The 13330-nt window shown below is 41.3% G+C and overlaps 1 protein-coding gene across 1 annotated transcript; it reads right to left on the bottom strand.

The window, feature by feature from the left end:
- Positions 1 to 11625: 11625 nt before the first annotated feature.
- LOC127533279 (snaclec 5-like) lies at positions 11626 to 11958 on the bottom strand. Its single transcript, XM_051945902.1, has one exon. The coding sequence runs from the start codon at positions 11956 to 11958 to the stop codon at positions 11626 to 11628; it is 333 nt and encodes a 110-aa protein (XP_051801862.1).
- Between the last annotated feature and the right edge of the window lie 1372 nt (positions 11959 to 13330).

The raw sequence follows: 13330 nt of genomic DNA, 5'->3' as shown, positions 1-13330 counted from the left end.
TCACTCAGTGTGATATTTAATTCTGTTCTCTTCTGCACAGGGTTATCAGGTAGACAACAATCTATTGGTAAAGAAGTGGGTGCCAAATGGGAAAGGTTTCATTGGGGCGCCCTTTTTTCAGATTGTTGTGCCTTCAGCATTCCGGGGGGAGGTACTGAGGACATCTTATGGTCGGTGTGGACATGTGGGGGTTGGTAAGATGTACTCTTACATCTGTCAGTACTTCTTTTGGCCTCGTATGAAGAGAGATGTGTCTCAGTATATTAGGGTGAGGAAGAACCAGGACTCCCATCCCCAGAAAGAACAGTGTTTGTATGACCCTAAACTGAGGTTTGTCAGTTCAGTCTGCTTAAGTCTATGCCCTGCAGCATCAGTCCCGTGTCTTTTATGTCTTTTATTTATGGTCCAACTGTTTGGATGCACGCCACATTAAAGGCTGTGAAATGTGGTGGCTGTTTGTCCAGAGCCATGGTTGGTAGAACTGTGCTCATTGGATCCATGCAGAGTCCTCCTGGTCCCTGTCTGTTTCTCCTACTACACTGTGCTTCTCCAGGTGGCAGGGGTTGCTGGGTGCAGCATGGAGATGGTGGGTTGCCTGGAGAGGATCTGCATAGGATCGGTGAGCATGATGGTCTGCACATTGTTTACTTGAAGTGGACTGCAAATTGTTAGTGTAGTAGTTTAAGGTTAAAGACGTTTGGGACATGAGTATTTAGGAAAATGGTGATTAACCACTGCATCTACAGATTGTGTTGTATGCTGTCTGAGATTCCTCGGATCAATACACAAAAAGCTCTAGTGAACTCTAATGAATACAGATTAAAATGAAAGCTAATTATTTGGTTGTCCATCCTCCCAGTTCTGGTATGTAACGTGTCCCGCTCCTGACCACTTCCAAGCAGTTTTGTTGTTGGGATCTCGATGAAGGCCGATCCATCCATGGTAAAGATTTCCATTTGCAGCTTTTGGAAGCTTGTCTATCTCACTCTGACTATTAAAAAATGAAAGATCAGTGTGATGTTGTCGACAGTAAGCCTGAGCTTGAGGCCAGGTTGTTTTGTTTTTGATAAGGATGTGTTTTCTTATATTTCCCTCAACAGCAACGCAAAGACAAACAAAGAAGATGATTCTCTCCATGATCACTGCTCTGTAGCTGAAGCTGACAATGTTTTCTGTGGCTGTCTCTTCACTAAATGTCATTTAAATCACTTCAGGACATGACCTTGCATGGCTCTATCTTGTCTGCACAAACAAAACATGTTCATGGTCCACTGACAGGCGGAGAAACCAGGCTTTGAAGTGAACGCCACATTTGGTGAAAGTGTTCAGGATAAAAATGTTTTCCTTCATCTCCCTCATCAGCAATGTAAAGAAAAATGAAGATGGTTCTTTTCATGGTCAGAACTTTGTAACTTTAACGACCCTCCACCTGGACAGGTGTTCCTGTCTTGCTTGAGCTGAGGGTCGTCAGCTGATGAGCCACACCTGTATCAAGTGGCTCAGCTCTATATAACCTTCCTCCCTCCTGTGGGAGCTTCAGCTGCATGTTTTTGGGCTTTCTGATTGTGGTTTGTTGTGCACATTTTGGATTGTTTGGTTACAATAAAATCATTTTCAGTCACTGGTTTGTCTCTTGTTTTGTTGCACCCTATGAGCCAAGCTGCAACAAGCTGAAGCTGTTTTTTCTGTGGCTGTTCTTTCTCTAAGTGTCATTCAAATCACTTGAGGATGTAACTTTGCATAAAGATGTTTTCTTTAAACAAACAAGAATACTTCATTGTAACTTTAAAAAAAACTAAAACAAATGACTCTCACAAGAACAGAACACTAAATAAGATGAGAGAACAGAAAAATGAACACAGTGGATATAAATTCCTTTTATTTTCCACTTGAAATATTTAACAAAGATATTCTGTAATCCAGTGCTTTGGAGGTGTTTCAACCCATTGATAGCTCTGGTTGTTTTGGGTGAAACATCTGACAAAATATATTTACGTCCATCAGACGAAGATGCAAAACTGTGTGAGTGTGTCCTCCCTGCAGACAACTCAGCACTGATGTCAGTATCCTCGTACATGATGGTCAGGGATGAAAAACGTCTCTGCCCATTGAGCATTTATTGAAAAAGTGGAAAAACAGACAACGTTGGAATCTCACAGCACCAAGAGAACAAATGTAACGTTTCAGCTGTGAACCAACTCAGACACACAACACAAGAACACTCCACCATCATGGTTTGTACCTTTGCCTCACACTCCTCCAGCTATTTTCTGCCCTGCAGGTACTTGTTGAGGTCACAGGTGTGGACTGGAATATGTTCACAAAGTTCTGATGTGAAATTCACAATTGATGAAGATACGAAGACTTCATGTCAGATCAGGACAGATTCTAATCTGCTCATCATGAACGTATTTAAATGTTAAATGGCATTATTTATAGGTTTACTGGGATTCTCAGCTTTTCATTACAGATGACACAGACAGAGGGAGAATTTTTTAAAATGTGTTTATTGATAAAAACTTGCTGAATAGGTCAAAATGTGAACCAGTTAACATGTTAAGCAGCTCTGTAACAACGTCACCAGAGGATACTTTGAAAATCACTGATCCATTCAAATGTCCTGACAACATATTCTAATTTACATCACAAGACAAGGTCATGAAACACAAAACCCTTCACCTGACAAGTACAAAACACCAAATAAAAATAAGAACAAATTCATCAGTTGTGACATTTTTGCTTGAGCTGAAAATGTTTCTTTTAAATAAACCAATGACAGGAAGTGGAAAAAAAAAAACACAGAACACATCATTATTTAGATATTTTTTCATGCTTGCTCTTGCAAACAAGTGAACATGTTAATTCTCACTCTAACTTTATTCTACAACATCATCACCAGAGGATACTTTAAAAATCACTCATCTATTCAAATGTTCTCACAATGTATTCTAATTTCACTCACAAAACAAGAAACACACAAACCCTTCACCTGACAAATACAAACCACCAAACTGGAAAATTACTGATGAATATAGTCTGATCACAGAAAAACAAACAACAACTGAAAGTTTAGATGAATTTCTATAAGTATCAGTATATGTTTAAGTTAATCTGTTCTCTGTCCAGAATGTGTCAGACACAGATGAAGTTGAGTTTGTCTTGACAGTCCCAGTTCTCCCACAGTCCCTCTTTGGTTAAAGCTCCACAGCGTTTCCTGACTGGACACTGCTGGTACTGAGCTCCTTCTTCATATTCCAGAGGGTCACCGTTCATCCACATCCAGCGGTCACCCAGGAAACGCAGACCCATCCACAGCCGCTCACTGATGTTCTTGTGCTTGATCTGAGTGTGGGCCAGAAGCCGATGGGTCTCAGAGAGCAGACTGGGGAGATCAGTTTGTTTCTCTCTGCAGTGGCTCAGAGCGTCTTCCCAGGACATCTTCTCCTCCACCACAGTCACATCCATGCAGTAGAAGTCGAGAGATTTGCTGCCTCTTGTATCATACCATTGTCCATTCCAAGAAATCTTTGCATAGTTCTCATTGCCCCCATTATTATTTGGTTGTCCATAACCCCAGTTCTGGTATGTAACGTGTCCCCCTCCTGACCACTTCCAAGCAGTTTTGTTGTTGGGATCTCGATAAAGGCCGATCCATCCATAGCGAAGATATCCATTTGCAGTTCTTAGAAGCTTGTCTATCTCACTCTGACTATTAAAAGAAGACAGATCAGTGTGATGTTGTCGACAGTAAGACTGAGCTTCAGACCAGGTTGTTTTGTTCTCGATAAAAACATGTTTTCCAATATTTCCCTCAACAGCAACGCAAAGACAGACAAAGAAGATGATTCTCTCCATGATCACTGCTCTGTAGCTGAAGCTGACAATGTTTTCTGTGGCTGTCTCTTCACTAAATGTCATTTAAATCACTTCAGGACATGACTTTGCATGGCTCTGTCTTGTCTGCACAAACAAAACATGTTCATGGTCCACTGACAGGTGGAGAAACCAGGCTTTGAAGTGAACGCCACATTTAGTGAAAGTGTTCAGGATAAAAATGTTTTTCTTCATGTCCCTCATCAGCAATGTAAAGAAAAATGAAGATGGTTCTTTTCATGGTCAGAACTTTGTAACTTTAACGACCCTCCACCTGGACAGGTGTTCCTGTCTTGCTTGAGCTGAGGGTCGTCAGCTGATGAGCCACACCTGTATCAAGTGGCTCAGCTCTATATAACCTTCCTCCCTCCTGTGGGAGCTTCAGCTGCATGTTTTTGGGCTTTCTGTTTGTGGTTTGTTGTGCACATTGTGGATTGTTTAGTTACAATAAAATCATTTTTAGTCACTGGTTTGTCTCCTGTTTTGTTGCAGCCTATGAGCCAAGCTAGAACAAGCTGAAGCTGTTTTTTCTGTGGCTGTTCTTTTTCTAAGTGTCATTCAAATCACGCGAGGATGTAACTTTCCATGATGTTTTGTTTAAACAAACAAGAAAACGTCATTGTAACTTCTAACCAAATACTAAAAGAAATGACTCTCACAAGAACAGAACACTAAGATGAGAGAACAGAAAAATGAACACAATGGATATAAATTCCTTTTATTTTCCACTTGAAATATTTAACAAAGATATTCTGTAATCCAGTGCTTTGTAGTTGTTTCAACCCATTGATAGCTCTGGTTGTTGTGTGTCTGTGCTACAGTGGACTAAACAAAGAGTCAATGCACTTCCATCACTGTAGTATCGGACAAATCCCATCTACTGAGCTTGGAACATTTATGTCACTTTGTGCCTTGTGTAAAACATTTTTTAAAAGCTTGGCACATGATTTTGTGGACACTTGCTCAGTATTTTCTATAAGAAATTAAAACTTTTTTCAGTCTTGGCAAAAATATTTTTGGCATTTCACGAAAATGGCCCTGCTGTCATCTTGTTTCCTTTATATCTCAGCATTTTCAGAATGTAGTCACTGGTACAGAATATTCCTTTCCCTTATTTCATCAAATTTACACAGCTCATTATCAGGGAGTAACAGTTTTGGTGCAGCTTATCTGACACAATGGTGTAATTTTCAGTCACAAATAAAATGGTTGTAAATTAAAATGTCATCGCCTTACAGTTCATGAACATTAAACAATTATTTACTCCTTTTATGCACCTGATCTGCTAATGACGTCCTGTGTGTGTGTCGTGAACCTCATGTTCTTCTGTTTTTAACTCGTCCAAGGCTGCGTTTCATTCCCCACACAGTTATCCAGAAAACGCTTTGCCATGTGTCAAACACATACTATACATGTAATAATGATAGTCTGTGCAATGCAGAATGCTGAAAATATCAGGATGTGCTGCTACACTTTGAGATTCTAAGCCAGCATGCTTTCTGGCCTTTCTGACCCACAATCCTCGACACAACAGAAGAGACTGTACGTCAGTGAGTCCTATTCAAGGACCAAGAAACTGTGACAACAAACAGGACTGTCCACATCAGCATCATTTCAGTTTACTCTAAATGCTGAAGAAGGAAACACTGCAGAAAGTTTTCAGTTCTAGCAGTAAATTTTCAGCAAATGCTTCTGTTGATTTTTCACTTTGTACTTTCCAGAAATAAAGAACAATTTAGGTTTTCCTTTCATCCTGAGTTTTAGTATTTTGTCAATACAGGTGTGAAAGCTGCCACAGTAATGTAGTTTATTATTTGAGATGTTGCTGAAGTAAGGACAAACCTTCACATTTAGGAATTTAACTGTTGCCATATTTAATCTCATTATGGTTCATTTAAATTTTTTGAAGCAGACTGGGCTCAGCACTATGACAACGTCACCAGAGGATACTTTGAAAATCACTGATCCATTCAAATGTCCTGACAACATATTCTAATTTACATCACAAGACAAGGTCATGAAACACAAAACCCTTCACCTGACAAGTTCAAAACACCAAATAAAAAACAAGAAAAAGTTCATCAGTTGTGACATTTTTGTTTGAGCTGAAAATGTTTCTTTGAAATAAATCAAGTACAGAAAGTTAAACAAGGACAGAACGCATCATTATTTAGATATTTTTTCCTGCTTGCTCTTGCAAACAAGTTAACATGTTAATTCTCACTCTAACTTTATTCTACAACAACATCACCAGAGGATACTTTAAAAATCACTCATCTATTCAAATGTTCTCACAATGTATTCTAATTTCACTCACAAAACAAGATCACAGAAAAACAAACAACAAGTGACAGTTTAGATGAATTTCTATAAGTATCAGTATATGTTGAAGTTAATCTGTTCTCTCTCCAGAATGTGTCAGACACAGATGAAGTTGAGTTTGTCTTGACAGTCCCAGTTCTCCCACAGTCCCTCTTTGGTTAAAGCTCCACAGCGTTTCATGACTGGACACTGCTGGTACTGAGCTCCTTCTTCATATTCCAGAGGGTCACCGTTCATCCACATCCAGCGGTCACCCAGGAAACGCAGACCCATCCACACCCGCTCACTGATGTTCTTGTGCTTGATCTGAGTGTGGGCCAGAAGCCGATGGGTCTCAGAGAGCAGACTGGGGAGATCAGTTTGTTTCTCTCTGCAGTGGCTCAGAGCATCTTCCCAGGACATCTTCTCCTCCACCACAGTCACATCCTTGCAGTAGAAGTAGTGAAATTTGCTGCCTCTTCTATCATACCATTGTCCATTCCAAGAAATCGCTGCATTGTTCTCATTACCCCAATAATTATTTGGTTGTCCATTATGCCAGTTCTGGTATGTAGCGTGTCCCCCTCCTGACCACTTCCAAGCAGTTTTGTTGTTGGGATCTCGATAAAGGCCGATCCATCCATAGCGAAGATTTCCATTTGCAGCTTTTAGAAGCTTGTCTATCTCACTCTGACTATTAAAAGAAGACAGATCAGTGTGATGTTGTCGACAGTAAGCCTGAGCTTTAGACCAGGTTGTTTTGTTCTCAATAAAAACATGTTTTCCGATATCTCCCTCAACAGCAACGCAAAGACAAACAAAGAAGATGATTCTCTCCATGATCACTGCTCTGTATCTGAAGCTGACAATGTTTTCTGTGGCTGTCTCTTCACTAAGTGTTATTTAAATCACTTCAGGACATGACTTTGCATGGCTCTATCTTGTCTGCACAAACAAAACATGTTCATGGTCCACTGACAGGTGGAGAAACCAGGCTTTGAAGTGAACACCACATTTGGTGAAAGTGTTCAGGATAAAAATGTTTTCCTTCATCTCCCTCATCAGCAATGTAAAGAAAACTGAAGATGTTTCTTTTCATGGTCAGAACTTTGTAACTTTAACGACCCTCCACCTGGACAGGTGTTCCTGTCTTGCTTGAGCTGAGGGTCGTCAGCTGATGAGCCACACCTGTATCAAGTGGCTCAGCTCTATATAACCTTCCTCCCTCCTGTGGGAGCTTCAGCTGCATGTTTTTGGGCTTTCTGTTTGTAGTTTGTTGTGCACATTGTGGATTGTTTAGTTACAATAAAATCATTTTTAGTCACCACACTGGTTTGTCTCCCTGTTTTGTTGCAGGCTATGAGCCAAGCTGGAGCAAATGGGGGCTCGTCCACACTTTGGTAAACCAGCTAAATGTCTGTGGCTTGCTATACCTTTGTGGGGAACTGCATATTGTGGTTGTTTGGAGACAACGTGTGTGGTGAGGGTTTTCTGGAGTAAGAAGCAGCTCTTGGTCAGTTGAAGTTATTTTGTTGATTGGCTCAGAGGACAGGTTTGTCAGGCTGTGATGCTGGTGTTTCTGGTTCTGAGTTCTGTTGCTTCTGTAGCGGCACAGCGGTGGTAAGTCGCTGTGGTTCTGTCCCTGTTCGGCTAAAGAGCGAACTCCCTTGGAGTCCGTTGGGGGGTCGGTAGTGTGGTGTGAAAGTGGTTGGAGCAGTTGTCTCTGGAGCACGTCTGAGGCTGCAGGTGGAGCTGCCGGTCCTCGGTTTCTTCACCAGGCCTGCAGGAGTTAGTGCATAAATACCCGCCACGAGTAGCACCTGAAGACTAGGGGGGAGTCCGGTTAGAGGGATGGAACCACGATGATGAATCAGCTGTTTTAGCTGCAGAGGTTTTACTGTTAAATAGCAGTGATGTTAATAAGGTTTGTATCGGTTTGTGTAGTCTGTCTGTTGCTGTGTCATCCTTCAGAGGAGGATTTTTTTCAGGCATGGGTGGCTTCCATCAGAGGAGCTACTGGACCGCTGTTCACGGGAGCAGCTTATGAAAATAGCAAAATACTTTGGGGGGAGGTGACCATGGGGATGCATCCGGCTCGACCAGTCCAAGGGGTGCAGGTTATTCTGGGAAATGACCCGGCTGGTGGCCGTGTGTGGGCTGATGGTCCACCTCAGCCTGTGGTAACAGCTTTTCATTGTGTTGTAGAGAGGTTTTCCGGTTGGGCAGCTGCCCGGACAGTGTGTGTTAGAGAGGCAGAATCAGACTCCAAGCAGAGTGGTACAGAGGGTCGGGGGTCCTTCACTGTGATACCTGATTGATTTCCCCCCTTTCACTTTCTCATAGTGACCTGGCAGCAGAACAATGAGCTGATCCTTCACTCAGTGTGATGTTTAATTCTGTTCTCTTCTGCACAGGGTTATCGGGTAGACAACAATCTATTGGTAAAGAAGTGGGTGCCAAATGGGAAAGGTTTCATTGGGGCGCCCTTTTTTCAGATTGTTGTGCCTTGAGCATTCCGTGGGGAGGTACTGAGGACATCTTATGGTCGGTGTGGACATCTGGGGGTTGGTAAGATGTACTCTTACATCTGTCAGTACTTCTTTTGGCCTCGTGTGAAGAGAGATGTGTCTCAGTATATTAGGGTGAGAAAGAACCAGGCCTCCCATCCCCAGAATGAACAGTGTTTGTATGACCCTAAACTGAGGTTTGTCAGTTCAGTCTGCTTAAGTCTATGCCCTGCAGCATCAGTCCCGTGTCTTTTATGTCTTTTATTTATGGTCCAACTGTTTGGATGCACGCCACATTAAAGGCTATGAAATGTGGTGGCTGTTTGTCCAGAGCCATGGTTGGTAGAACTGTGCTCATTGGATCCATGCAGAGTCCTCCTGGTCCCTGTCGGTTTCTCCTACTACACTGTGCTTCTCCAGGTGGCAGGGGTTGCTGGGTGCAGCATGGAGATGGTGGGTTGCCTGGAGAGGATCTGCATAGGATCGGTGAGCATGATGGTCTGCACATTGTTTACTTGAAGCGGACTGCAAATTCTTAGTGTGGTAGTTTAAGGTTAAAGACGTTTGGGACATGAGTATTTAGGAAAATGGTGATTAACCACTGCATCTATAGACTGTGTTGTATACTGTTTGAGATTCCTCGGATCAATACACAAAAAGCTGTAGTGACCTCTAATGAATACAGATTAAAATTAAAGCTAATTATCTGGTTGTCCATCCTCCCAGTTCTGGTATGTAACGTGTCCCCCTCCTGACCACTTCCAAGCAGTTTTGTTGTTGGGATCTCGATAAAGGCCGATCCATCCATGGTAAAGATTTCCATTTGCAGCTTTTGGAAGCTTGTCTATCTCACTCTGATTATTAAAAAATGAAAGATCAGTGTGATGTTGTCGACAGTAAGACTGAGCTTGAGGCCAGGTTGTTTTGTTTTTGATAAGGATGTGTCTTCTTATATTTCCCTCAACAGCAACGCAAAGACAAACAAAGAAGATGATTCTCTCCTTGATCATTGCTCTGTAGCTGAAGCTGACAATGTTTTCTGTGGCTGTCTCTTCACTAAATGTCATTTAAATCACTTCAGGACATGACTTTGCATGGCTCTATCTTGTCTGCACAAACAAAACATGTTCATGGTCCACTGACAGGTGGAGAAACCAGGCTTTGAAGTGAACGCCACATTTGGTGAAAGTGTTCAGGATAAAAATGTTTTCCTTCATCTCCCTCATCAGCAATGCAAAGAAAAATGAAGATGGTTCTTTTCATGGTCAGAACTTTGTAACTTTAACGACCCTCCACCTGGACAGGTGTTCCTGTCTTGCTTGAGCTGAGGGTCGTCAGCTGATGAGCCACACCTGTATCAAGTGGCTCAGCTCTATATAACCTTCCTCCCTCCTGTGGGAGCTTCAGCTGCATGTTTTTGGGCTTTCCGTTTGTGGTTTGTTGTGCACATTTTGGTTTGTTTAGTTACAATAAAATCATTTTCAGTCACTGGTTTGTCTCCTGTTTTTTTGCAGCCTATGAGCCAAGCTAGAACAAGCTGAAGCTGTTTTTTCTGTGACTGATCTTTCTCTAAGTGTCATTCAAATCACTTGAGGATGTAACTTTGCATGAAGATGTTTTCTTTAAACAAACACGAATACTTAATTGTAACTTCAAACCAAATACTAAAACAAATGACTCTCACAAGAACAGAACACTAAATAAGATGAGAGAACAGAAAAATGAACACAATGGATATAAATTCCTTTTATTTTCCACTTGAAATATTTAACAAAGATATTCTGTAATCCAGTGCTTTGTAGGTGTTTTAACCCATTGATAGCTCTGGTTGTTTTGGGTGATCTCGTGTGTCCTCCCTGCAGACAACTCAGCACTGATGTCAGCATCCTCGTACATGATATTCAGGGATGAAAAACGTCTCTGCCCATTGAACATTTTTTGGAAAAGTGGAAAAACAGACACAGTTGGAATCTCACAGCACCAAGAGAACAAATGTAACGTTTCAGCTGTGAACCAACTCAGACACACAACACAAGAACACTCCACCATCATGGTTTGTACCTTTGCCTCACACTCCAGCTATTTTCTGCCCTGCAGGTACTTGTTGAGGTCACAGGTGTGGACTGGAATATGTTCACAAAGTTCTGATGTGAAATTCACAATTGATGAAGATACAAAGACTTCATGTCAGATCAGGACAGATTCTAATCAGCTCATCATGAACGTATTTAAATGTTAAATGGCATTATTTATAGGTTTACTGGGATTCTCAACTTTTCATTACAGATGACACAGACAGAGGGAGAATTTTTTAAAATGTGTTTATTGATAAAAACTTGCTGAATAGGTCAAAATGTGAACCAGTCAACATGTTAAGCAGCTCTGTAACAACGTCACCACAGGATACTTTGAAAATCACTGATCCATTCAAATGTCCTGACAACACATTCTAATTTAATCACAAGACAAGGTCATGAAACACAAAACCCTTCACCTGACAAGTACAAAACACCAAATAAAAATAAGAACAAATGTGTCAGTTGTGACATTTTTGTTTGAGCTGAAAATGTTTCTTTTAAATAAACCAATGACAGGAAGTGGAAAAAAAACACAGAACACATCATTATTTAGATATTTTTTCATGCTTGCTCTTGCAAACAAGTTAACATGTTAATTCTCACTCTAAGTTTATTCTACAACAACATCACCAGAGGATACTTTAAAAATCACTCATCTATTCAAATGTTCTCACAATGTATTCTAATTTCACTCACAAAACAAGAAACACACAAACCCTTCACCTGACAAATACAAACCACCAAACTGGAAAATTACTGATGAATATAGTCTGATCACAGAGAAGCAAACAACAAATGACAGTTTAGATGAATTTCTATAAGTATCAGTATATGTTTAAGTTAATCTGTTCTCTCTCCAGAATGTGTCAGACACAGATGAAGTTGAGTTTGTCTTGACAGTCCCAGTTCTCCCACAGTCCCTCTTTGGTTAAAGCTCCACAGCGTTTCATGACTGGACACTGCTGGTACTGAGCTCCTTCTTCATATTCCAGAGGGTCACCGTTCATCCACATCCAGCGGTCACCCAGGAAACGCAGACCCATCCACACCCGCTCACTGATGTTCTTGTGCTTGATCTGAGTGTGGGCCAGAAGCCGATCGGTCTCAGAGAGCAGACTGGGGAGATCAGTTTGTTTCTCTCTGCAGTGGCTCAGAGCGTCTTCCCAGGACATCTTCTCCTCCACCACAGTCACATCCATGCAGTAGAAGTAGTCGGAATAGCTGCCTCTAATATCATGCCATTGTCCATTCCAAGAAATCATTGCATTGTTCTCAATGCCCCCTGTATTATCTGGTTGTCTATAACCCCAGTTCTGGTATGTAACGTGTCCCCCTCCTGACCACTTCCAAGCAGTTTTGTTGTTGGGATCTCGATAAAGGCCGATCCATCCAGAGGGAAGATTTCCATTTGCAGTTCTTGGAAGCTTGTCTATCTCACTCTGACTATTAAAATAAGACAGATCAGTGTGATGTTGTCGACAGTAAGCCTGAGCTTCAGACCAGGTTACTCTGTTTTTGATAAAAACATGTTTTCCGATATTTCCCTCAACAGCAACGCAAAGACAAACAAAGAAGATGATTCTCTCCATGATCACTGCTCTGTAGCTGAAGCTGACAATGTTTTCTGTGGCTGTCTCTTCACTAAATGTCATTTAAATCACTTCAGGACATGACTTTGCATGGCTCTATCTTGTCTGCACAAACAAAACATATTCATGGTCCACTGACAGGTGGAGAAACCAGGCTTTGAAGTGAACGCCACATTTAGGAAAAATGTTCAAGACAAAATTGTGTTTTCCTTCATCTCCCTCCACAGCAATGGAAAGAAAAATGAAGATGTTTCTTTTCATGGTCAGAACTTTGTAGCTGAAGCTGACTCTTTTTTCTGTGGCTGTTTCTACACTCAGTATCATTTAAATCACTTGAGGATGTCATTTTGCATGAAGATGCTTTGTTTAGACAAGCAAGAGCAATTCATTGTAATTTTAAACCAACCACTAAAAAAATGACACTTTCAACCCGTTGATAGCTCTGGTTGTTGTGTGTCTGTGCTGCAGTGTACTAAACAAAGAATCAATGCACTTCCATCATCGTAGTGTCCTGGACAAATGCCATCTACTGAGCTTGGAACATTTTATGTTGTTTTGTGGATTATGTAAAACTTTTTAAAAAAGCTTTTCCCATGATTTTGTGGACACTTGCTCAGTATTTCCTGTTAGACTCCTAAGAATATCCTCTTGACATGACTGTATTGAAATATTTTGCTGCGTTGCTGCTGAGCAGTCAGTTCTCTCTGTAGCAGTTACAAGTGAAACAGTCTAGAGATGTGAGGAGCTTCATTTCTATCAGCACTGTCAACACTAAACTGAAAAATCCACTGAAACAGATTCACTTGTGGAACGGCATCAGGAACACCAGTCATGGTAAGAAATGGTGGTTCAGCCTCATGGATCATAAGGACACTGTAGTCTTTCTTCACGTTTGGTTTTCTTTCTTTCCTATTTTTGGATTACACAAATGTCCCCACTAAAGCCCATGAAGACTCCTGATGTTTGATCTCCCTACCACTAG

This window comes from Acanthochromis polyacanthus, chromosome 3 (assembly GCF_021347895.1).
Source record: "Acanthochromis polyacanthus isolate Apoly-LR-REF ecotype Palm Island chromosome 3, KAUST_Apoly_ChrSc, whole genome shotgun sequence".
Classification (NCBI taxonomy): domain Eukaryota; kingdom Metazoa; phylum Chordata; class Actinopteri; family Pomacentridae; genus Acanthochromis; species Acanthochromis polyacanthus.
The sequence above is the reverse complement of the archived record's forward strand: the minus strand, read 5'-3'. Positions and strand labels throughout refer to the sequence as shown.